Genomic DNA, 25858 nt, shown 5'->3' with positions numbered 1-25858 from the left:
ACCGGTCGAGGACGACCCACAACTAGTTGTGTAGGGCGCTTGACTTTTTAAATTTTGGAAAAAACTCCTTCATTTCAACTTTTCTCTCCAACGAGCCATCGCCCGACCGGTCGTACCCACCTTCCTAGATCTTCAAGGTTAGTGCATCATTTGCATTTTTCTTATGGATTCTAGTCAATATTATTTCATTTTCACTCTTGGAGTAATTTATTTTGTGATTCATTGAGGTTTTGAGATTTTCTTTTGAAAAATCTGTTATAGCTAAACCCCACTCTACATCCTTTGTGATCTCTTGATTCTTTGTACTCTTAATTACAAATGGATGCTAGAGGGAGAAAGAAAACTTCCTGTGGTCCATCTTCTTCTAGATCTACTCCTATCACTCGGCGCCATCTTCGATCTCCCGAAGATGATCCCCCATTTGTGCGGGATTTACGATTACACAATGTCATTGTTGAACGACTTGTTGATCTTAAACACATTGCTCCTTTTGGTCTCCTTTCACTCCTCTAAGTTGTAGGCTGGGCTAAGATCCTACATTGGGGTGGGCCAGCATACCAATCTATTGCACAGGCTATGTTTGCTTGCATTTTTGATTTTTCAACTGAGAATTTAATGTTTAAAATAGCTACTAGAGAAGGTTCATTTGATATAGACCGTCATCTGATTTTGGGTCTAATGGACATATTAATTAATGACGAGGGTAGTCCTATTTATACTCTAGTTGAGAAACCCTCAGAATCAGAAAAACGCATGCTCACTAGAGCATTATGCAATATGGATGTGCAATGGACTCGTAAGGGGAATGTGCTCCCCTCAAAGTACTTGTTACCCAGATACAGGGTTCTCCACAGAATCTATATTTCAAATCTGTATCTACGTTCTAGTAACAAAACAGAACTAACTTCCTTTATAGTTCATGTTTTGCATTCCGTCATCTTTGGTACTAAAGTTTGTCTGCCTTCTTTAATATGTCATTTCATCATCGAAATCACTTTTCGTCGCTAAAAGTTACTTTTAGCGACGAAATGAATTTTCGTCGCTAAAAATTTACTTTTAGCGAGGAAACTTTTAGCGACGAATATTTTCGCAGCTAAACATCATGGATGAGACTTTTAGCGACGAAAATTTTCGTCGCTAAAGGCTATAAACAATTTTCGAAAATTTTTAAATGGATTACTTTTAGCTACGAAAATTTTCGTAGCTAAAAACCCTGGATCACACTTTTCACGATGAAAAAGCATACAAATTTTTCAAAAATTGGAATGGATTACTTTTAGCTACGAAAATGTTTGTAGCTAAAAATCACTAATGAGACTTTTAGCAACGAAAATTTTCGTTGCCAAAGACTGCAAACAATTTTTCAAATAATGTGAATGGCTTACTTTTAGCTACGAAATTGTTCGTAGCTAAATATTCTAGATAAGATTTTTAGCGACGAATATTTTCGTCGCCAAAGGCAGCAAACAAATTTACATGGATTACTTTTAGCTACGAAAATTTTCGTAACTAAAAATCCTGCTGAGACTTTTAGCAACGAAGATTTTCGTCGCTAAAAGCTACGAAAATTTTCGCAGCTAAAAATCCCGGATGCGTCTTCTTTATTACACGTAAAATTTTGGCTGGGAATTGATACTGGGTGGGACAGTGACGGAATTTGAACCGTGTCAATTTGAGAATCTGCGATCACCAATTCCAAGAGCCCAGCTAAAAGAGGAAGATTGATGTCTGGCAGGAAGTCCATTATAAAAGTTCTACTTATCCATCAATTAAAAGCCAACCGTGAACTGCTGGGGGAAAGGCTAAGATGCTGATAATGTTGCTGCAACTGAAAAGTAGAAAGTTGTTTATGATTTTTGGCTATTTCTCAAAGTAACAATAGATAACAACATGTCTGAGTCCTGGATCCCTAGTTACATTCGTTGGCCACCCTCCTTATACTACCATGGCCTCTACAGTTCATTCTGAAGTGCATTGTGCAAGAAAAAATTCCAAACCATAATTTGTAAACTACAGTACCCATGCATGCCTAGCATATGTATCCCAGACAAGCATTTCAAAAGTACAGCATTGCGCTTAAAATAGTAGTTTCCAATTGAAAGAGTTAATTGGGGCCCATCGTGAAGCGTCTAGGTAACATGGACGAAATGTTGGAACAAAAGAAATCTTAAAACTTAAAAGAATCTTGTTAATCTACTATATCTGGGTAATCCATTGGTGTAGATGATAAGAAAGGCATTTGATAAATCCAAATACGTGTGGCTCTTCAGGCAAAAGTCAATTTTTTATGTAACCATATGGTATTGGCATCTTAAAAGTAATCAGAAAGGTGAAGTGTCGACCGCTTAATGTTTAAACATTAAAACAGCTTATTGTTCAACTCCAAACCATATTCTTTGTAAAACTAGCATACAATGACATATAAAATGTCTGACAAAACTTGCAACTGTATAAATTGTGCTACCTGCATACCTTACCTAGTCACCATGTCACGAATCACACGTGGCACCAAAACAGGAACCTTTTTGTTGTTAGCATGCAAGAAATGCCGAATCCTTTCCATAGCATCAGCCTCTCGCAAAAAGTCAAATTCATATCCAACCTAGAAATGCATACACACAAAAATAAAAGAGCAATGAAATTTCTTTAAAAAAAAAAAAAAAAAGAAGGTTGTAAATCATCCCAAAAAGACTTGCATACAAAATATCCATACAAACAACTGAAAATGGATAGTTTCAAACTTTCAACCTAGCAGGTCTCACACCAAAGGAATCTTCCATCAACTCAGAAAGTAATGCTGATCAGTGAAGGCAACATTGCAGGAAATCAGCACGATCGCAACTGAGGGTTTAAATGAGTTCAAAAATATTTTGGTTTCATTTTCTATATTCAGTATCCTCCAAGTGTCCCAATCGCTTGCTATCACCCAGGTAGAAAGATTATCATTATAGCAGCTTCAATTATAACAGCATCAGTAGCAGGGAGGGCAATGGCGAGATTGATATAAGGGCCATGATGTCAAGGGCTTGTTACAGCTTACACGCCCAAGGAAGAAGGTTGGGGGATGTGACGATTCAGCAGAGATGTATATCCTAGCCATTGTATTAAAATCTTCCCGACCCATCAAGATTGTTAATGTCAGAAACAAAACATATTTCTCAGAGCCTGAAATCTTTTTGGAAGGACGAATTGCTTCTAAGAGGAGGAGAAACAAACACTAGTCAAGGGCCAGAGATTATCAATACACGTTTTGCAATTTGTATTGATATCTTGGTAAACCATTCCCATAACGGTTTCCTAAACAAAACCCTGTGACAGTGAATGACGTGGTTTTCTTAATTATTGTTGATACCAAGTTTCTAAATAACAGTTTCCCAGGGGTATGCACTCTAATACAGCCGACATGGGCCTATATTTTACTTTTGCCCCCAAAAAAATGTTTAAAAATGACAGGAATTTTGTGTGTAAGTTTAAAACAGCAGAATGTATGATTGTGTTTCATGTATCCAATGGTTTATTGGACCATTCTTGGGTAAGAGTATGATGGTTAATATTACTTTTCACAGTGCAAAGTTTCAGCTATGTCTCTTCTTTACCTTCCATTTTCTTCTTAACAAGAAAATCCATATTTACTAATATTCCCATTTTTCTATTTTTCAAAAGAATGAGTTTGGACTCCGAAAGCGTCGGCTCCAGCACTCATACTTTCAGCCCAAACCCTAACCATGGACTCTAAAATTACCAAGTACTCATAAACATTCATTGCAAGCATTTTCTGTCTATGTGCATGACGACCATACTGTTAAGATCAATCCTCTTATTTTCATTTACAGAAACTAGTGGATGACAAATTATGTGTAACATACAGAGATGGTTCAGCCACTTGTGCAATTAGGGAAGGTTCAAAAGGACAAACATATTTGAAAGTTGGTCAAACCATAAACAGACGTATTATGGACGGAGACATTGTTTTCATTAATAGGCTACCTAGTACTAATAAAAATTCAGCATGTAGTTGGTCAAAATGTAGCATGTATGTGATTTTATTGTATATGTATCAGCCTCGATAATTTAAGCATATCATGGAATTTGAATCCTTGGGCATTTGATATGTATGCTTACCCTCTAGAGTGCATATTCTCTAAGATTTGATATGTGTTTTTTTATTTGAATCGTTTGGCATACATTTCCAGGTCTGGAACTATGAGAAAGAGGTTCTCCACAACTATGAAATTAAAATGACATATGATAGTGAAAATTTTAGCCTACCAACAGCTGTTCAGGCAAATAAATTTCTCTGTGTGTAAAGGTACTTGTGGAGAGAAATACCAATTCTACCATTCCCAGGAAACATAAAAACCAGGGAATGAATGCCCTGGCAACCAAACAGGCCCTAAGGGGCACTTCTTGCATTGATATTTTTACTTTTCTATAACCAGACCTTTTTTTCTGGTTATAGAAAAGTAAGTAGACCTTTCTTCTGACTATAGAAAGCAGACCTCTCTTAAGCCTTTGACTTATAAATGGTGAGGAAAGTCTGGGGGTTTCTTCTTTAAGTTACTCAACGTTCATGGTCATTACAAAGTAGATTGTGGATCTTTTAAATGGTGGATTGTAGGGTCCTTCCAATTGAGTCGGTGAGTTGTATGGAGGTTGCTCCCTTTAGCTTGTATGTGGGGAATATGGAAAGAAGAAAGTAGGTGAGCTTTCTTGTAATATCTTGTCATTGATATTTGTAGTGAAGGAAAGAATTGAACACTTCATCATAAGTTAAGACTGGTACTGAAGCTTTTAAGGCACCAATGCCTCGATATGGGGTGGTGGTTGGAACTTGGTCATTTTTAATTATGTCAAGCATTGGGAGAAGATTGACCTTTTGGTGCCTAGGCTTGTGAAAATTGAATATGGAAATTCAAGGGGGAATCTTGGTGGCTTGGTAGTTAGGGGTGTCATTAGAGAAGAAGCTTGTTGGGTTGGTGCAGCTTCTTTCAATCCACTTAGGAAAAACAAAGCCAAGGAAACATACAGGCTGATGAGTCCATATGCACAAATGGCTTAAGATCCTGTTGATTTTTTTCTCTATCTTTTTCCAAATGTTCCACCAGCGAAAGTTCCCACTGTTTGCATTGAGATGCATGAATACCACTTGTATTGTGGGGCCCAGTTAAAAAAGTGAATGATTTGATACTTTGGCAGCATATGATGTTTGAAAAGCACCTGAAAATTTCTTCATTAATCAGCATAATTTTGTGTAAACACCCACTAAACTACTTTAGTAGCAGTCCACTCAATGAGCTCATCATTCATCTGTAAAATGTGAACAGCAGAACCAAACGATGGGGTGCAGAATGTCCTGTTTTATATTGTTCATTACAGGTAAAAAAGAAAGTAATGGGCTGGCATTTTAAGTCACCTCCCAACAGATTTCAAAAAGAAACAAGAGAATTGCAAGATTACAAATCTTCAAAAGACAAGGAAAGTTCACAAGTCAGCACAACTATTAGCAAGAAAATCTTAACATATCTTAATTTCTTGTCCTTTGGTGGGAAACTAATTATATAGTTTCGAAACATACTCCAGTAGTTTTGCTAATTATATAGTCACAAAACATTTCTTATGGTTTTTACTTGAACCCTTTGACCAGCTTTACTATTCAATTTCATAAAACAAGTTGTTTTTTGTAGTCCTTTTAACATGCTAGACTTACCAAAGTTTATGTTTATAGAGCTTAATAGCAAGACTTCTTACATTCCTAGTGTGTAGCATCAATATAAGAAAGTGTGAGGGTTTTAAAAATAATAAACTCCACATGACATCATTTGGTTAACATAATAGCAAGACTTCACAGGAGGTCCCCCATCTAAGTTACAACACTCATTGTTCCTCTTCACAGTTCCAACATTCATGCCAAGATGACTGTGAAGGCCACATTGTCGGGTATCAGTCCTTCCCCTAGCATCCGTTGGAAGAGCCTGACTGCCTCAGCTCCACATCCATGGATTGGTAAGCCTTGTATCACTTAATTATTTAAACATGAATTCCAATTTTCATTTCTTATTAGAATAGGTAGTGAAAATCTCATATTTATCTCAAAATACTCACTTAGTTTGGCATTCAAGCAATATAAAGAACTTGAAAGATATAGTAAGGGCCAACATCAGCAGAGAGAGAGAGAGAGAGTCAGGGCTGGGATCGAAATGAGTTGTAGGGTTTATATATATATACAATCAGAGGCATTGCATCCTGAGCAAAATTCTGAATAGTGCCTTATGCTTTAACAACACTCAAGTTTTGGGCTCAAGCTCACAGGCATTGGGACCATTTGGAATCTAATAATATGATAGACACTACAAATAAGCATTGCAACTCCGCCTACTAGTGACACTCCAGCTGGTCCCAAGCCCAATGAGGCAGCAAATCTCAAAAACATGACATGCAGAAACGGCACAACCATAAGCTGCTTATGAAACAATGAAGACTAAAAGATTTAGGGTACTGCAAACCAAAAGGCCCACAGGGAGCTGCCAGCAGGGTAGGTTATAGAGCCTATCTTCTTATAACTGGTGTCTATGAACACTAAACTACTTAAACAACTGCCTCTCAGAACCCATTTCCAAACACCGATATTTCCAAAATATGTTCTTAAAAGTTAAAAGTGTATTGGCTTCCTCACCAAATCTCCAAGGCCACTAGGCCCACTACTGAATAAGAGCTTATTCCTCTCCCTTCTGTTGCCAATAATCAGTCATCAATAGCTTCCCCTCATTGAGATGATATTTCCGACTTTTTTCCTACCTTGTTGTAGGAATCTCTTTGTATCTTCTAAACTCTATCCACAACAAATGCCGGAATCTTAGTCATGGCATGTAACAGATAGGAAGGCTAGTCTCTACGAACGAGAAGTGAGTTAAACCAACGAACTATTAGAATTGAATAAAGTTCATGTCAATATGCACCTAGTTAACTTCAAGCCAAATCCCATTTGGAGTCGTACTTTGGCAAGTTGTTGAGTTTTGTTAACAGAATTTTATTCAAGCAATGGAAGAAACCACATCAAGAAAGAGTGAAAGAGTTCCAATACTAAAGAAGAATGAAGGATGCATTTAGTCAAAACATCAGCCAAATGATTTTCCTCTTAACACACAGGTAAGAGAAATGTTTAAGTTGGAGGCGAGGAACTGGGTTTCATCAAAGATAAAGGTTTCAATGGTTAGGAGTGCTCTTGGCAAGATCAGATAATAATATTCATGGAATCATTTTCATAATAGCCAACCTGTAAATTCTCATAGAAAACAATTGTAAACCTTCCCAAAGAGCCAAAGTCTCCACTCTTGTTGAGGCCCCCTCAATAGCTGGCATGGAGAAGGATGAGAACTAAAAATATCTCACCAATAGCATTCCTTGCCATGGTTCCTATTCCACAGGGACCCAAATTCTCAAGACATGAGTTGTCGAAGTTGAATTTCCACCACCCTCTTGGTGGAAATTTCCATCCAGAAATCACCTTCCTCTTGACTAGTTTAGTATTCACCATTAAACACCAATTATAGAAGAAATCAAAAGATATCCCCCAGAAGGTATGATCAGTCATGAGTTGCTTTTATTCTTATGATGGAAAAAGGATGATTAAACCCAAAAAAAAAAAAAGTTCTAGAAGAAAGCATACTAAAGGAGAGTTGCAAAATCTTCTTCATGTTGGCAAACCGTTTAAAACTTTGGTGTCCTCTACTGTAGCTTGCCCTCCAAAAGAAAATTAAAATAAATTTCTTAAATGACAAAGGCATCACAACATAGTTGTCCACTAAAATATGTGCCACTATATGTCCATCTCGGCCATGCTAGACTCTGAAAACCCTTCACCAACTTCTCTCATTTCTCAAGGTACAAGCACTTCTGTCCGCAAACACACGAAACTCCAGACAACTTCTCATAGATGTTGTTGAAGATCCACCACCTTTAAAAATAAATTAACATAAAAAAGGCATGTGCATCAAGAACAACTCCTACTAAGCTACTCACGCAATCTTGCCTATGGGTAATTGTGCCAGCATCAATTGGAATATCTAGGTCACCAAGCTTGATCCCTTTTTTTAGTTGAACGCAAACCATTGACGTATTTCATTTACTGACAATTAATTCTTAGTCAACATATTCAAAGGGTAGGATTGCCCCATCAAGGCAAATTTTGGGGTATAGTCCATACACGAGCATGCGCAACAACCCAACAGCCTAGATGGCTAAACTGTGGTAATGGGTTCACCATTACAAACCAAAAACCCATATTGTGCATATCCTTGTACAGGGATCATACAATTAGTGAAAATCCACACCCTACAACACTTAAAGAGTAGATCCTAACATGTTGATTGAGCCGGCAGTGAACACCCCAGACTGGCAAAGACCAGGGTTCAAGTCACACTGATGTACCGGTTGCAGTCCTGCCCAAAATGACTATGTAATCCACCAAGAAAAAGTGTAGAGATTTGAAAATGAGCTTGATCAGGAATTCAGGTCTTGAAATCAAATAAAACAAGCTGCCTCAATGAAAATTAACACATTGAGCACAAAATGCATGGAGAAATGCAAGCCATTCCACGACACATGCCACCATAGAACACGTCTCAAAGACCCCATCAATTCATCAGGTGGAGTCAACTGTAAACATACCCTTGCCCAAAAGATCAGGTGGGCCACATACGTATGAGAAAAATGACAACGACCCGCCAAATGAGTGGAAATCTCGATTTTGTGGTCACGGAGCCGCAAACCCCCCGGTGGCACCCCAACCTCACCAGATGAGTGGCCCATATCAGGCAACAAGTGTGCCAAGATGGCACACGTGACAAGATCGCATCGGCATTTACGAAATGAAATTTCTATATTTTGACATGATTCAACTACCGCAAGAGAAAAACGAACTACATGGATTAAAATTCAAGAAATCAAGGGGAGAGAGAGAGGGAGAGAGAGAGAGAGATAGAGATTTTCGAAGAGAAGCTTACGAGGTTTTGAAGGAGCCGGAAGCGGCTGCGGAGCTGGTAGTGGCTGCGGCATTTTCAAAGCTTCCACCATCTGGAAATCTCTGTGAGAGAGAGAGAGAGAGACCGTATAGCCTAGGGTTTGGTTTGGAAGAAGGCCAGGAGTCGCATTGACTCAGGCAGCGCTAATATTGGATGGATATTGGATTGCGTACTAAGTTACTCAGTACGCTCTTATCGTACAGAGTAAACTCGGTTGGGCTCACCGAGAATGCATGTGGTTTATCCATGCCGTCCATTCGTTTTTTCAGATCATTTTAGGGGGTTCAACCCAAAATTGATACATATACAAAGCTCAAGTGGATCATACCACAGTAAAAAGTGAAAGTATTGATTTCCACCATTGAAAACTTTCTAAGGCCCCCCGTGATGTTTATTTGACATCCAACCTATTCATGATATATGATATCAGACAGACATGGATGAAGGGAAAAAACAAACATTAGCTTGATCTAAAACTTCAGTTGCCCCCAAGAATTTTCAACTGTAGATGTTCAATTCACACTGTTTTCGATGGTGTGATCCAATTGAGATTTTTATATACTCTATTTTTGGTAGAAAGCCCTAAAATAATGTGTTAAAATAGATGGATAGAGTGGATACAATGCATAAATGACAGTGGGGCCCACAGAGTTTACTCAGTAAGTACTGAGTTACTCAGTACGCAACCCGCTTCCTATTGGATGGAGGGCGATAAACCTGATCCTCGGGCCGAGGACAATACTATCACATAAAACATTTGATCCTCTGCCTGAGAAGCAAGGTCTAGGGTGTCAATGGGCCGAGTTAGGGCTGGGTCGAGCTCTGTCCAAGCTTAAGCCCGGCCTGTAATTCTGAACCTAAGCCATGCTCGTGATAAGCCAAAATATTCTAGACCGAGTACAGCCCAGGACATATACACAAAGCTCAACCCAAGTCCGAGCAGGGTAGGTTACAAAAGCCTATCTTGTTATACAGAGCAGATGCAAATAATGGTGAAAACGTTGATGTACTTGTCTGCATGCTTCTACTCCTGCTACTCACTCCCTCCCTTCAGTCTTCCCTATTCAACCGTGGACGACAAATCACATACCCCATATGGAGCTGTTGTTGTTGCTTCTACAATATTAAATACCCCATGTGTAGGGACTGTCATGGGATGGTTGATGTTGCAGGGAGAGGGAGATCGAGAGAGGGAAGGAGAGTGAGAGGGAGATCGAGAGAGAGGGTTGAGATCGGGAGAGGGAGATCGAGGGAGAGGGTTGAGATCGGGAGAGGGAGATTGAAGGAGAGGGAGATTGAGAGAGGGAGAGGGAGATCGGGAGAGGGAGATCGAAAGAGAGGGAGATGGAGCTCGCGTTTGGGCATTTTGGGCATTTTGGAGGGATTAGGGCGTTTTGGCGACGGAAATAATCCAGTAGTCTGCAGGATATTTATATAAATGTGACTCTCAAGCCATGTGCGTGTATATGAGGCGCGCACCCGTGGTGCTGGTACCACCGTAACTAACCTTGCAACTGTTTTGGGCCCCATGCCATGGATTGACTTGATTTTTAAGCCGCAGGCCCACCATGGAATGGTGCATCTGACTGATGGGGTAGATGTTCGACACCCATCACGGTGGGGCCCACACAGCTTGACCGTATGGAACCTTTTCAAATAATATATATATATATATGCAGTGATCCCGACCTTATTTGAAACCATATAAAATACTACTAAAAAATAAGAAATGTCCAGATACATTTGTCAAGAAAATTTCCTTATGATTTAAACAGGGATTAGTGTAACCTTATAGAAACACAAACACAACTTTATCGTGCTCTCTTATGCTCCTACAAACATCTATTGCACAAACTCGTTGATACAAATGAAATACAAATCATCATTTAAGCCATATCCCAACTAATTGGGGTGAGCTCGACCATGTAAATAATCTTATCTATCTCAAACCCGACTTAAAAGCTTAGATCTAATGATTCGATAAGTGCACAAAGCCAATTGGATTTAGGTCCAAGTCTTCAAAAATAAGATCCGGACCTAAAAGGACTTGGACCTGACAAGATCAGGTCTTTTCTCTGGTTTTGCATAGTAGAGATTTGGCATAAAATCTATTGGTGAAAAGCTTTTTATCTCTTAACATGCTCATCTACAGCCAATGATTAAAAACCTTTAGGAAATCCTAAAAAAACATACTTTCTCTAACATGCTCATCTATATATATATATATAAATTTTAAAATATTTTATAATAAAACATCATAGTGATCCTCGGGAAGATTGCAATAGTTAATGTATTTGTTCTCACTGTTTCCCCATAGTATGGCCCACTTGGACAATGGATCTATCTCATTTTTTAATCTCATTCTATCATGGTTCGGAGAAAATGATGGACGAAGTAGATTTTACACTGTTATCGTAGTTAGCACACAACAATTCATATCTTATTGTGTTTTATCTTCATTCATATCTTTTTGATATTATAAACATGAGGGATGTCAAATAAATATTATTATGCGCCCAAGGAAGGTATCAACAGTGGAAATCATTATTCCACACTATTTTGTGTCGCATGGTCCACTTGAGTTTTAGATTTATCGAAAATTTGGGATTAACCCACACTGTTCCTTCATTTTTCAAGATCATTTTAGAGAACTATTTAAAAAATGATTCATATCCAAATATTAATTAAATGAACAACACCACAAAAAAGGAAACAAATTGGCCACTCCCCCTGACACCATCCACTGGCTTGTGGTTGGTACTCTGTGGGCCCCACCATGATGTATGTATTTAATCCATGCCGTCCATCTATTTTTATAGATCATTTTATGATATAAGAGAAAAAATGAGGTATATCTAAATCTCAAGTGGACCACATTACAAGAAAAAGTGTTGGATGAACGTTGACCATTAAAAACGTTATGGGGGCCATAAAAGTTTTAGATCAAGCTGATATTTATTATTTGCCTTCATCCGGGTCTTTATGACCTAAATCAACATATTAGATTTCAAATAAACAATACAGTGGGCCTTAGGAGGATTTTAATAGTGGATATCCAATCATTATTGATTTCCTGTGGTGTGGTCCACCTGAGACTTATATACCTATCAATTTTTTTATGAAGCCCTAAAATGATCTCTAAAAATAGATGAACAGAATGGATGACACACATACATCATGGTGGGGCCCACAGAGCACCCACCACCAGTAGCCAATTTGTCTCCCAAATTTGGGCGCGCGCTCAAAACAGAGCCGCGCCCAAAGAGAGGTATTTCACTCTCTCTCTCTCTCTCTCGCTTTTATTTTGCCTCGTAGCAAATATCGGGGTCTTAGATCATAATTTCTGCTTTTGTCCAACAGCGATCTTTCTCGCAACTATCTCAATGGATCGATCCCTGCAGCATGGGCTTCCCTTCCTCTCACCAATTTGTAAGTCCTCTTCCATAATTGCATCTGGAATCTTCTATGACTAATCTACAAAACCCTCTCTTCCTCTCTCACTCTCTGAGGGACATACCCAAAAAATTGTTTGAACATTGCAGGTCGCTTTTGGGAAATCACATTTCTGGAACAATTCCAAAGGAGCTAGGAAACATCATGACACTCAAGTCACTGTATGTGATTCACAACTTTCATTTGATTAGGCAGATGAAATTGCGTTTAGCTACTATTATTCATGCAATTCGTGAGTTTGCAGAGTCATTGAAGTTAACGAGGTCGAAGGACCTCTTCCTCCAGAGCTTGGTAATTTGCGCAGCTTGGAGAGATTGTAAGATTCTCTGTTTTGCCACTGCAATTTTTATTTTTTTATTTTTCAAATAGTGACCTAATTCTCATTTCATAGTTATCTTTCAGGGAATTCATATCTTTACTCATCTTGATTGATATTTTCCATTAGCATCTTTTCTTTCTACTTTTGGTAATTCAGGAGTACAAATTTGTACTGTTGTATCACCAATGTTGAAAGAAGGTTGCCATTATCAATCAGGGCAGGTGCAAATAGTGTCACCCTTATCTTTATTACATTTGAGCAGCTGCTAAGATTTGTGACCTGAATTGAGAATCTCTAAAATTTAAATGTTATTTATTTATTTATTAGTTCTGGTTGCCTCCTATGTCCTAATTAAACAGAAAATGTGATTAATGTGTAAATATACGCTGGCCATTGTTAGGTTACATTGGTGAACAGAATGGCTGAGGGTCAACCAATTGTGAAGTGTTTATGCTATTCAACACTATCAGTTGATGGTCAATATGTGGTGTTGAGAGGACTCCACGACCATTTTAAGGAGTGGAATGCCCCGCTGGGTCCACACCGCGTAGCAGGTGTGGGCCTCACTTATCACCACCATCTGATCATGATCAGTTGGTAGTGATTGGCATACAGCCTATGGTGATAATAAACAATAGGTGTTTTTTTATTAAAAAAAACTTTTTTCCTTACATAATCCAATATATTACTGGTGCAGCCTTGCTTGTTCGAATAACTTGACAGGAGAAATACCTGTCACCTTCGGCAACCTGAGAAACTTGACGGACTTGTATGTCAATTCTTCACTAGTCACTGGGGTTGTCTTTTCCATTTAGAAATTATAAATTATTAAACTCCATTCATATTATTTCTGTAAGATCCCTGATTTCATCGGGAACTGGACACGACTCAAGAGACTGTAAGAACTTTATTTGATATGTTTTCAATGTAAATTGCTTCTTGCTTCTATATGAGAACATCTATATGAACCGTGATTCTGAACCACTGCAGGGATATGCAAGGCACGTCTATGACGGGACCTATTCCTTCTAACATCTCTTTCTTGGTGAATCTAACTGAACTGTGAGGGCACATTCCATGTTCTTTTCTTGCTGCTTTATTACTTGGAATTTTCTTGGATTCATACGCAGCCTTGGAAGTGGTATGAAATGAATTACTTTATTGAATCCAATATATTTTGATTTTCAGGAGGATATCTGATTTGAATGGATCGAGCATGCCTTTCCCTGCATTGGGGGATATGACTAAAATGCAGAAATTGTGAGTTGAATGGATATACCCCTGATGGCATAAATATATCATTGTTCGTTGCTTCTTTTGTTCATGAAGTGTCTGTCTTGCTCGTATACTGCAGGGTACTAAGAAATTGCTTGATTTCTGACATAATCCCACAATATATTGGGACAATGACAAATCTGAAATCCTTGTAAGTTACTTTGGACAAATCTTTTATACATGGCCTTTATATATTTCTTTTCCCATGCCATTGAGTGCTGACTAGGCATTGTTAGGTGCACAATATTCTTAAGTTTGGATGGTCAACTCTAAATTAAGTGATGAAAACATAAAATGAAAGTTGAAGATTCAGCTCCATGAGTTGACATGCAAATCACGACCACTGTCCAGCCAACTGTTTCATGGTTTGAAAGAAGTTAAATTAGGAAGGGAAGTGCAAAACTGAAGTGATTCGACGACAAATTCATGGTGATTTGGCCTTTCACTTTCATTTCTATGTTTATTTTGCTGTGTACTGGCTAATCCATCATGCTACTGGACAAGGAAAATCCTTTTGTGCATTCCATGTTCTTTACAAAATACTACAGTCTTCAATCTCATGGCCTGCTATGGATGAGAACACGCATTGAATACATGTAACTTACAAATTCATTTCAGAGAGAATCTTCCCCAGTTTTTTTCTAATGATAATTTTCTCTTGTAGATAACTTACCTTTAACAATTTGACAGAAGAAATTCCAAGCAGCTTTTCAAGACTCTCAGCGCTAGATTATATGTAAGAAAATAGACATTCATTACCAAAATTTCACTGATTCTCTTGCTAGATACTTCAGGAAAATGGATAATCCTTCTGTAATTTTTGGACCCTCAATAATGCTTTAGTGATATTTTTGTCGCAAATTAGAAATCCGTCTCATGATATATATTGTTTTTAATGTAGGTATCTTACTAGCAACATGCTGACTGGGGTCATACCCTCTTGGGTCCGAGGTAGCAACCATTACTTGTATTACTCAGTAAATCTCAAATTACATTTCACTGGCAACAGGATCTGTATATTCGATGGCTTCTTTTCCATGCATATTAATGTTTTGTTAAACTCTCTTGTGAGATTACTTTAGGCCTTTCAGATTCCTACTGGGTTATTATTTTTTCCACTCCTGAAAAGGCATAAACATAGCATTGCATGATGCTGTCTTGCACGGACTTATCTTACAACAATTTTACCAGGCCTGATATAACCCAATGCTCAGCAGGAAACTTGTAAGAACAATAATTTTCCACACTTTGTTTGTTTTCCTTTTCCCAGTGCTATGTCCTTAGTTTTTCTCTTTCATGGATGTTCCTCTCTATTCATATGCAGGAATTTTGCTCTATCCTTTGGTAGTTCTTATTTCCTTTGCTTCTATTATAAATTCTGTTTATTCTTTCTGTCATTACACTGATTGTTTCAAAGATTTTATTTCGAATGGAGCTTGGATATTAGGAACAATGTGTGATCTAGGTTGTATGAATGAAACTATAATAGTTATCAATTGCATCTGGTTTATCTACTTAATGTTAACCATCATTTTCTGTTGCAAAGTTACAATCAGTATCTGTTCCTGTTTCTCTAATATGTATCTAATATTGAACTAACTCACCAAGTTGTTCAAGTGTTGATATATCATCATCATACAGGAACCGGACACTTAGAATGCCTTAAATGAGAAGCAACGATAGCCGGTGAATGCCAACACTAAGGATAGAAGCATCTATGAACAAGTAAGAAAGCTTATTTCTACATGAAAAGTTGAATCTAATTAATGCTTCTTACATTGGTATGACAGTGTTGCCCACACCCAATGTGAGATGTAACCAAAATAAAATGCTTGTTATATATGTTCAACAGGCCTATTAGATATCCTTGGTGACCATCTATCTTATGGACATGTCTTTGCAGAGATCTCTTCTTATGTCTGGCAGCATTTATATTCAATGTAAATCCAGGCCTTTCATCAGGTATGTCTGGTTCCCAGTTGGGCCATACATGGGCATCAAATCTGGATTGCCAGTTGACTTGGTTTCCATTCTTACCATACATACGTGGCTCATCTCAAAAAAAGAACCAACCTGATTTTTCTAGCCACAGCACATACACGGTGGCAACCACTAGATAAATTGGATCTTGCATACATGTAGGGATGGTAGTAATTAGAATCCTACTCACACACTTCTTATTGTAATTGGTGCATTCTTGCACATGTAATTGATGCATTCAATTGTGAAAGGATTTATGACCCACACCTCCTTATCCAACAATCAAAACACTAAAACCAGAAAACAGAAAGAACCAAAATTAAAGAGAAAAATGAAAATTAAACCAAAATTGGACACATGCCATGATGGTTTGTGATTTGAATTTTTGGTGAGGAAACTTGTTTGACAGTCATGTTGAAGGTGATGCTTTTGTCCTTCTGTATCATATGTATGCAACTGATGCTTGATGTGGAAATCTGGCCATTTTGAACCTTCTCTAATTGCATAAGTGGCTGAACCAGCTCTGTATCCACTAGTTTCTGTAAATTTGGATGTTTGATGGTTACTTGCCATTTAGTATTGAGTGGTTTTTTGGAAGGCTTAATGTTGCTGAAAATGAAAAAAATATTTTTCTACTCTCTAGGAGTATTTTCATGCCATTTGGCGTTGGGTAATTTTGCGCATTGGAAGGCTTACTGTTGTTTCCTTCTTAGCCAATTTGGTTGAATTGATTTATGTGAGCTTACTATTGATCAAAAGAAATAATATACATGAGCTTACGTGTCCCTGTGTGTGGTCAAAGGGGCATGGGATCCAATGTTGACAGAACAAAGGTCATTGTTAGTATTTAAACGGCCCCTCTTTTTTTGCTGTTGAGATTTTATCATGGGTCCATGATATCTGTTTATTCTAGAGGAATTTCAATCTTTGATGAAATCATCTGCAAATTGTTGTGGTCTTGTATCATGGATAGAATTTGTTTCCACAAAAGAAGATTTTGGATCTGAACTAGCTATAAGTACTATAAGCAGATTTTGACATTTTGCTTGTAATCTAGTAAAATGCACCATTACTCACTTGCATTTGTGTATTGTATGTTAATATCCCATTACTCTCCCTGCATTTATGTATTGTATTTTAACGCATGTTTAGATGTATTCCAGAATGAGAATGAAATTGAGTATGCATCAGCCGGTGCACATTCACTGGATTTGAGCTGTTTGGTGCATCTAGAAAAATATTAATAGTTGGATGTGCTAATGCTCATCTGCAAAATGTGCCACAAAAACATTTCTGTTACAGGTTCATTATCTATCATTGTGCTTTCTCCATGCAAAGACCTCAGCTTTAACAGCTTCATTATCTATTATTCTTCCAAAGATGTCACAATCCATGCATTAAAATCTGTAAATATATATGAATGCACTGTTATGTCCTGGAATTCTTGTATATGGTTTGGTTGATTGTTCATTTCTAGCCACAAGGCCATTTTTGTTGTATTGAGGTGGATATGAACTTATATCATCTTACAGGTTGCAATCGACTGTATGGTGGAGAGTTGCAATGAACCTGCCTGGGTTCTTTCCGACTAACCAAAGAAGTCAAACAATTAACGCCTAATAGAACACCTACATGAGAAATTTCTAAGCACCATCATCGACAATTTCCTTGAAAATTTTCCCACCCTTTATATAGATGTGAAAAGTCAACATTAGCTCTCAAACAGTTGAGGTTTGTACACTACATCAGTTCTCTTCTATTTGTTTTCTTTTCTGATTTCTTTCCTTGAAAGTTTTTGCTTTGTCCAACTTTTTCATACATAGTTTGATTTGCAGACGGTTGGATTTGCTTCTTTCAAAGTGGGGATTATGTTCTTCTAGTGAACATGTTTGCAAGTGCTAGCCAATGGAACAAAGTGACAAGAGTGAGAGAGGCAATGAGAAACAAAGGATTTCAGAAACCAGAGCCAGGTAACACCCTCATCGAGCTACATCCAACAATTTAGCTTGAATCAGAATTTTCAAGGACTGTTGTGGATGCATTTCTTTCTTGTGTAGCAGATTTTCTATGTTGTTAGACTCCCCTCTTCTCTTTCTGTACTTTTCTCTCCCAACTTTTCTTCTTTTTTTTTTTCATTTTCCTTCTCCACCTGATTTGAAAATAGAAAGGGAATTCATATTTATTACTCTCCTTCCACTGATAGACAATTCACTTTCTAGGATAAAATGGTAAATTCAATAGAGCTATTGCATCTGTTAGTTTTTTTTTTTTTGGCACCATTTAAAAATTGGCAATGACTCATCCACCTTACATATCAGATTGATTTACAGCTATACACACCATCCAGATTGTGGATCTCATTGTTGATGGAGCATTTCTAAAATCAGACATTTCTAAATCACACTGATCAAGCAATCCTAACCATCCAATTAATGGATATCATATGGATAGATGGTTAAAAATAAAAGTAAATGGTCCAAATTTGGAAGGACAAATCTGATGGTTAATGTTATCTTCTCAGTGAAGATTTTTTATTGTGCACTTGTGCTCCATCCATAGATTTGGATGGTCTGGATTGCCATACAAGCATGCCATGTGTATGTCTAAAGTCTCACCACCATTTTATAAATGGTGCAAAACTAACACTTGACTCCCCTTGCTCAAGACCTGACAGATGACTTTTTTTTTTTCTTTTTAAATTTATGGGCAGTGAAAATTGTAATGATGGAGAAATTCCAAGTATCGCATGGTAGCTTATGCTGAAATGAAAAATGAGATAGTGCCCATATCTGATGATCAGGATTCCTCTGTTGTGAAAAATGAGATAGTGCCCATATCCGTGAAATGTTCTATTGAGGGTAGGCTGAACAGTAGGACAATTTTTTGCGTTTACCAATGATTGCTAGGTTGAACAAATTCTTGTTCAATGACCTTTATGGATATTGATCCCAAAAACATTTTAGTGCACTGTTTCTAGTCTATATCCATTATATTATGAACTTACGTTTTGTGTTTGCTCTAATATAATAAGATGTCAATTTTAGATTTCTTCTCTCCCTCTCTATGCTTGAAAGAATGGGATTTTGGTTCAAATGCATAAGATGGACATTGAAATCATTGGTCTTCTTTGATTTTTTTTCTTTACCATTTCTTCTGTAAAGTGCTTCTAAGTTGTTTGAACTGATGCAGGTAAGAAGTTCTGGAATGTGTTTCATCTGCAGCCTATGCGTGATCAGAAGGTACAATTCCAAAAAAAATATCATCTAATTTCACATTATTTCCATTGCTTTATGATTATACAATTCCAAAAAAATGAGAACCAGAGGTTAACAGTACACAGACTGCTGAAATTGATGTTTTACCAATAGATCACTACTATGATGCCTTAGGAGGGCCTGAATTGGATACTCTCAGGGTACATGGACTTTTGTTTTTTTTTTTTTTTTGCTGCTACTGTTGTTGTGCTCCATTTGCTTCGTTCAGCTGACAGGATATCATCTCTATAATTATAAATGCTGTTTCAAAGCAAGTGTGGAGTGCTACTAATTTGGAGAGATCTGACATAAATAAAGTCTTCTATTGGTACGAGAGCATAATCAAGTTCTCAAATCTGCACTTGATTGAAAAAGATCTTAATGGCATTAGTGCTAACATGGAATGCATATGCAAAGTTAGTTATTTATGTGCAAAAAAAGAAAAAAAAAAAAAAGGAGAATGTGGTCCCGACCCAATTGAGGAAGTTATGCCCAAAGTGTAGTTAGCATAGTGTCCCAGTGGGAATCAGAAGTTTAACTGGTAATGGTATCATCTCTCCTTGATAGGGGCAATAGTAATGGACTGAAGACAACTGAATCTGCTAAGGCATCTAGAAGACAGTCCATCAATTTATTATTATTATTATTTTTTCATTTTCTTCAGATACTGAATCTGCTAAGGCATCTAGAAGACAACTGAAAGAGACAATCTACTCAGTGTTGTTTGATATGAATGTTCCTGCTGTTTGTAGAAGAACTGCAGGCATGGCAGCTGAGACCACTTCTCATCACATTATTGCTGAAGTGTGCAACATTCGCAGGAAGACAAATAAATCTTCTTAAAAAAAGGTGAAAGAGCGTGCTTCTTTCTCCCAAAGCAATTTATAACCTCTTGACAAGAGTGCAGGATCTCATCCATGCTCCGCTCGAGTACTTTCAAGCGCATCTTATCAAGGTGAATGTGGCCAACAAGGCCTGTATCCGCTTCTGAACTTTCAGGTATTTGTCGATGCCTTTAAAGCGACTTTTTTCAAATGATTCTGAACTAAATATGCTGCATTCTCCTTGCAATGCATTTTCCCATAGAAGCACTCATTCAAATATAGAATAACTCTCTGATCTATAATATCATTCTTGAAGTTAACTTTGCACAAAAGTATTTCCTTCATCGATTCCCATGAAGAGTTGTTGCTCTGAGAAGAATCAAGAAGTGCTTTATATGCAGGATTTGATACAGCAGTAGCATCTAATACACCAACTGGTTCATCAGCAAGAGACCTGCCAGGACTATTTTTGTCCACATGTCCATACTCAAATTGAATTATAGAATTGTTGCAGAGGTTTCTCGCTGTCCCATCATAACAGATAACGACATCTCTAAGTGTGGCCATTAGATTTTTAAACAAAGTTCCTGGTTCAGTAAGTCCTCTGGAAGAACGGATCAACACTTCCCTGGATGATATGGAATGGACCAACTCTTCATAGGGGGTCAGACCTTGAAAAAAGGAGCTCTTAACTAACCCAAATGCCTTAGAAGGATAGTCAACTCCATTAACAGAATACTTATTTTGGAAGTGGAAACTCATATCACCATTAACAGAATACTTTTTTTGGAAGTGGAAACTCATATCACCATTAACAGAATACTTATTTTGGAAGTGGAAACTCATATCCTCAACTAAATGCCTTGAATAAAACTTCCCTCGGTCATAAAGTTGAAGCCCCAAAAAGCCAAGTTGTTGAACAACCTTACTGATAGCTGAATCATTTTTTAGAATCTATCAAATTACCCAAAGCAGATAACTTTAGAATACGAGTCACGATTGACAGTTTTATAGTTTTCAGGTAGCTTTCCACTAACAACTCTACAAGTTCATTGTAATTTGATCTCAAGTGAAGCAGCAAAGGTGATATGTCCTGAATCTTCTTCTTTATATCTTCAGTAACAGCCTTGGGAATGTCAAAATCATTCAGGCCAACACTATATCATTCTAAAAAGAGAATCTCCTTCAGCAATGGCTGCAACATATTAAAGAACTTAACAGCCTCTTCTGTTCCCTTCTTGTCAAGAACAAAAGTAACAATCTCTGTGAATGATGACTGCAGTAAATCTCTATTGAAATCAATCCTCACCATTTCACTTTTACTAATCAAATGCCTCTCCCCAAAGCAGTCAAAAAACGCAGGTAAAGCACTCTGTACCATTTGCAAAACAGTCCACAGAGGACCTGTACGGTGAGCCTTAAGCAAAGCAGGTTCCAGTAAACTGGTGAAACACACATAGCCAACTGTTGCGCAGTCGCTTTGTTCAAGAAAAAAGTCCTAAACATGAGTTTAAGTGACAATAAAGAATCATGCACCAGTTGTAAATTCAGACTACCACTATGAGAACTACAGATTTGCTTTTCAACACTAAACAGCTCCAAAACTTCTGCCTTTGCTGCTAGAGACTGGATAAAATATATGAACACAATCCCCATCAAAATCTGCACCTAGGGGAGCACAAATAAGGGGATTGATCTTAACAGTATGGTCGTCATGCACATAGACAGAAAATGCTTGTAATGAATGTTTATGAGTACTAGGTGGCCTATTAATGAAAACAATGTCTCCGTCCATAATTCGCCTATTTATGATTTGACCAACTTTCAAATCTGATTTAGTTTACTTTGATTCTCTTTTTTTCCAATTTGGTTTTGAAAAATTTGAATGTTGGAGAAGTGCTACCGTGATTTGTCTGGATGTATTTAAGTGACTATTTTGTGTGTTCTCTACACCATAATGAAGGACCACAGCTGGATACAGAAAGTTGTGAGGTGCATTGGACACAGAAGGCTGAAGGAGATCTAATAGTCGAATGCTCCTGAGCTTTCACAAATACCATTTTTCAGTGAAGCTATCATCTAGATATGCAATGATCATTTCAGTGAAGCTGAAATTACCAATTTGAAACTATCATAGTATTTGTATTGTGTGATCATTACTCTAAGTTCAACTAGAAAGGAATGTAATTGCAATTTGTACTCCATTATGAATAACACTAACCATCGATACAATTCAATCATTGCCACCTAATTGAACTGAACAATTGCAATCCAACTCAGGTGTGTTTAAAATGCAGCGTAAAAGATGCATTTAGATCAATGGATTATTTCTAGCCTGGTGAACTGTGATTAGCTTTGTTTTGAGCTTGTAGATTATCTTTGCATTAAGTCGATGAAACTCAATCAGGCCTTGAAAGATTTGAATTTTATTTTGTATTGTGACTTGAATAAAAGATATGATGTCATTGAGAAAACCTAAAAGCCACAACTCAGTTTTTCATTTTTTCTTTTTGCAGTGGCTATAAGTACATGCCTTATCAACTTTTGGCTTGCCACGTCACGATGGAGGTGAGTTTCTTGGCTGTTAACTGGTAGCTCTTTGTTGGAAAGTATTCTTCTTCATCATGGTTATCAAACAATTCTTGTTACAACAAAAGTGGCTGATGTGCCAGTCCATGTTGGCATTGAGTTGTAGTTTGACCACCAAGTGTGTCAGGTTTTTGGGTATCACTCTGTGATTAGAGTTCATAGAGAACCCACAGACATGTTATGGAGTCACAAATCATATGCCTGTTTCCAGTGACTAGTAGAAATGATGTCACATGATTTTCAATTCAATTGGCAGGTGTATTACAGTGCAGAAACACTCAGTGTGCCAGTGGAGATGATAGAAGGGAAGTGTGAAGCTAGAAAGAAGCATGATCTTCCATCTCTGGATGACCCTGCAATCTTTAAGCATATCTTCTTCAGTGAATACATGTATGATCCTTCCAAATGTTGGGTGGTGTAGATAAAAGAGAAAGATGGCGATGATGTTAAGATGCAAGGACAAGGAAACAAGTGTGCATGGCTATGGAACTTGACTAGAAAGTAGGTGGTAAGGAAGTTGTCGAAATAGGAAGAAGACGATGATTTTTTGTATATTTGTTTATTATGTTAAACTTATATGTATTTATGCGTGAATGAGTATGATGCGGATAAGATTGTTTGTGTAAGACCCGTGTCCTAATCCGTCGCTCCGTTGGCTTCCGCGGTCCTTCCTGGTCAAATTCCCGCAACCTTCGCACCATATCCGGCGTTTACGCACGATCCTAAGCCAGTCCCGCACACTGACGGCGGCTCGATCCGAAACTTATGTCTTGGCGATCGCGCTGCCGCCGCGGTTCCAACGCCGTGACTTGCGCACCGAACCGATACCTGTGCCAGAAGATGTGGGTCGGTTTATTCCGAAGAAACACCGCTCGTTATGAATTCGAAGGAATCTCTACACAATTAGTCCCATCAATCAACCATAAATGCAACCATACCTCAAGTACATCAACCCATTCCCTTTTTTTTAAAGTCCACCCTCTTTCCACCTCACCACTCCTCTTTTTCTCATTTTCAACAACAACCATACCCCTTTTCAAAAATTTCAACCCAACCCATCACTCATCACTCCATCACCTTACCTCACCCATCCATATCCTCTTTCTCTCCCTCATTTCTCAAAATCTCCAAGCAACCCCAAGCCTCAAACGTCCAAGCTTCCTCTCCCTCTCAAGTGTGGCCCACCTTCCATCCTCCATCTACACCCTCTCATCTCTCATCCCCACCATCAAAAGTCCATCAACCTCCATCAAAGTTGAAGCTAAGGAGCATTGGAGTCTAAGGGACCAAGAAGAAGGAAGATAAGGTGGGTGATTTTCCATTATTTTAAATTTTAGGGCCCACTTGTTGGTGGGACCCATTTGGATGTATGTGATTTAATCTAGAGGGCCCATAGTGGCGGGGTTCCTCTACCTCACCGTATATCTCTCTCTCTATCTCTCTCCTTTTCTTTCTTTGTAATGGTGTGGATCCCACCAATGTGTTACATCTACCCCGTCCATCTACATCAGACGGTGTGGCCCACTCTATTACAGGTGATGATCCACACCATCCACTGTTTGGATGGGCCCAATGCACTTTTTTTTTGTATATATATACTTATATATATATATGTTATATTTTATAATATATATATATATATATAATATATATAACATAATATGTATTATATATATAATATACATATATATATTTGGTGGGCCACGTCCATGTGGGACCCACCACAAGGCATGTGTTTATCCACACCGTCCAGCGTCACTGGACGCTGGACGGGCGAGCCCCTTTGTGTTCTTTAAAAAAAAAAGAGAAGGGAGAGGTGGGCCACTCATGCAGGTCCCACCTTGATGCTTTCATGCAATCCAAGCCGACCACCCTATTTCACAGATCATTTTAGGCGTTGAGCCGAAAAATGATCTCAATCTGAACTTATGGTGGGCCATAGCATAGCGAACGAGTTTCCTACCTTTGATTTACTCCCTAATGCTCCTATATATCTGAAACAGCCCAATATTGGACTCTATGGGTTTGTATCGAGCCACAGGGACAAATGGCTGGAGTGGATGTTGCTAATGTGGGCCCTACCATAGAAAATCCATAAAATTTTCAAAAAAAAAAAAATGTAAACAGAGGCAGTAACATCTGCTGCTGCCGCTGTCAGAGGGCGGGCGGGCGGACCGAGCAGGCCCTCACGGCCCAACTATGGTCCCCACGTCGATGTTTTTCGGCCATCCGCACCATGCATTTGATGGGTCCCCTCGGACCAGCCGTCCATCCATAAACGGAACTCAGGCGGGCCATACCATCTAAAATCATGTGAAGACATGCCTAAAACATATAAAATCGTTGGTGGGACCTACCTGAGTTTTGGATGCGATTGAAACTTGAATTGGACCCTTACATTTGTGGGACACACACAATGAATGGGTGGATTTGTGAACCACATTTCGGTGGGCCCAAGGTTTTCCCAAGGTCTAGTGACCTTATGAGCAATTGGATGGCAAATAAAAATTACGGTGGGCTCCCCGCCCACGTGACTGCTCAATAGGTTAGATGAAAAATAAGCATTTCGGTGGGCCCTCCCTTCCTGCTGGAACTGTGAACAGGTTGGACGTTAAATAAACATTTCGGTGGGCCCCTGGTCCACACGACCTATCAACAAGGTTGTATGGAAAACCAACATTACAGTGGGCCCTATTCAGGCCCACGTGGCTTTATGAATAGATTGGATGATAATAAATATTTTAGTGGGCCCTACCCTGGTCCACATGACCTTATGAACAGTTGGGTGGAAAATAAACATTATAATGGGCCCTAAGTTGGGTGGAAAATAAATATTAAATTTGGACATAGGCCGGGTGGAGAACAACCATTCTGGTGAGTCCTACTTGAGACCCGCCTATGTATGTATTGTAAACCACGCCCTCTAATACTGTGGGCTCCATCATGATGTATGCGTTTCATCCAAGGGTCCAACTGTGTTGAAGATAATCTAAGGCCCATTGTGGAGGCCCATCTTCATGTATTAGTGGTCCTTGTTGAGGCCCTCCTTGATATAGATATGGGGCTCATGTTATGTAGCCCATTGATGTATTTGGGTCCTTGGGTCAAGGCCCAATTATATGTACAATAGGCTCATTACAATGT

The 25858-nt window shown here is 38.3% G+C and overlaps 1 protein-coding gene, 1 long non-coding RNA gene and 1 pseudogene across 4 annotated transcripts; 1 reads left to right on the top strand and 2 right to left on the bottom strand.

The window, feature by feature from the left end:
- Positions 1-7580: 7580 nt before the first annotated feature.
- Positions 7581-9162, bottom strand: LOC131225817 (uncharacterized). Its single transcript, XR_009161568.1, has 2 exons — positions 9003-9162; positions 7581-7954 (listed from the first exon to the last, which is right to left on the bottom strand). It is a non-coding gene; the product is annotated as an uncharacterized LOC131225817 (long non-coding RNA).
- A 3156-nt stretch (positions 9163-12318) lies between these two features.
- On the top strand, positions 12319-15036 carry LOC131225264 (probable LRR receptor-like serine/threonine-protein kinase At1g53440). 3 transcript variants are annotated; one of them, XR_009161272.1, is made up of 10 exons: positions 12319-12449; positions 12563-12634; positions 12718-12789; positions 13490-13561; positions 13650-13690; positions 13783-13854; positions 13981-14052; positions 14147-14218; positions 14732-14803; positions 14969-15036. XR_009161272.1 is itself a non-coding variant. In XM_058220767.1 (8 exons), exons 2-7 carry the CDS (start codon positions 12618-12620, stop codon positions 14733-14735), a joined length of 309 nt encoding a protein of 102 aa, XP_058076750.1. In that variant the 5' UTR covers positions 12319-12449; positions 12563-12617; the 3' UTR covers positions 14736-14803; positions 14969-15036. The 3 variants fall into 3 exon arrangements, 2 of the variants coding, with proteins under 2 accessions (XP_058076750.1, XP_058076751.1); XM_058220767.1 differs by lacking the exons at positions 13490-13561; positions 13650-13690; XM_058220768.1 differs by lacking the exons at positions 13490-13561; positions 13650-13690; positions 14147-14218.
- Positions 15037-20065: 5029 nt separating this feature from the next.
- LOC131225847 (DNA-directed RNA polymerase V subunit 1-like) lies at positions 20066-21947 on the bottom strand (annotated as a pseudogene).
- Positions 21948-25858: the final 3911 nt, after the last annotated feature.

Source organism: Magnolia sinica, chromosome 14, assembly GCF_029962835.1.
Source record: "Magnolia sinica isolate HGM2019 chromosome 14, MsV1, whole genome shotgun sequence".
NCBI classification, from domain to species: domain Eukaryota; kingdom Viridiplantae; phylum Streptophyta; class Magnoliopsida; order Magnoliales; family Magnoliaceae; genus Magnolia; species Magnolia sinica.
This window is presented reverse-complemented; position numbering and strand designations above follow the sequence as displayed.

Coding starts and splice junctions, on each gene's coding strand:
- LOC131225264 (XM_058220767.1), top strand. Junction 12,790..13,782: donor TTGCGCAGCTTGGAGAGATT/GTAAGATTCTCT, acceptor GAACCACTGCAG/GGATATGCAAGGCACGTCTA. Junction 14,053..14,146: donor ATGACTAAAATGCAGAAATT/GTGAGTTGAATG, acceptor CGTATACTGCAG/GGTACTAAGAAATTGCTTGA.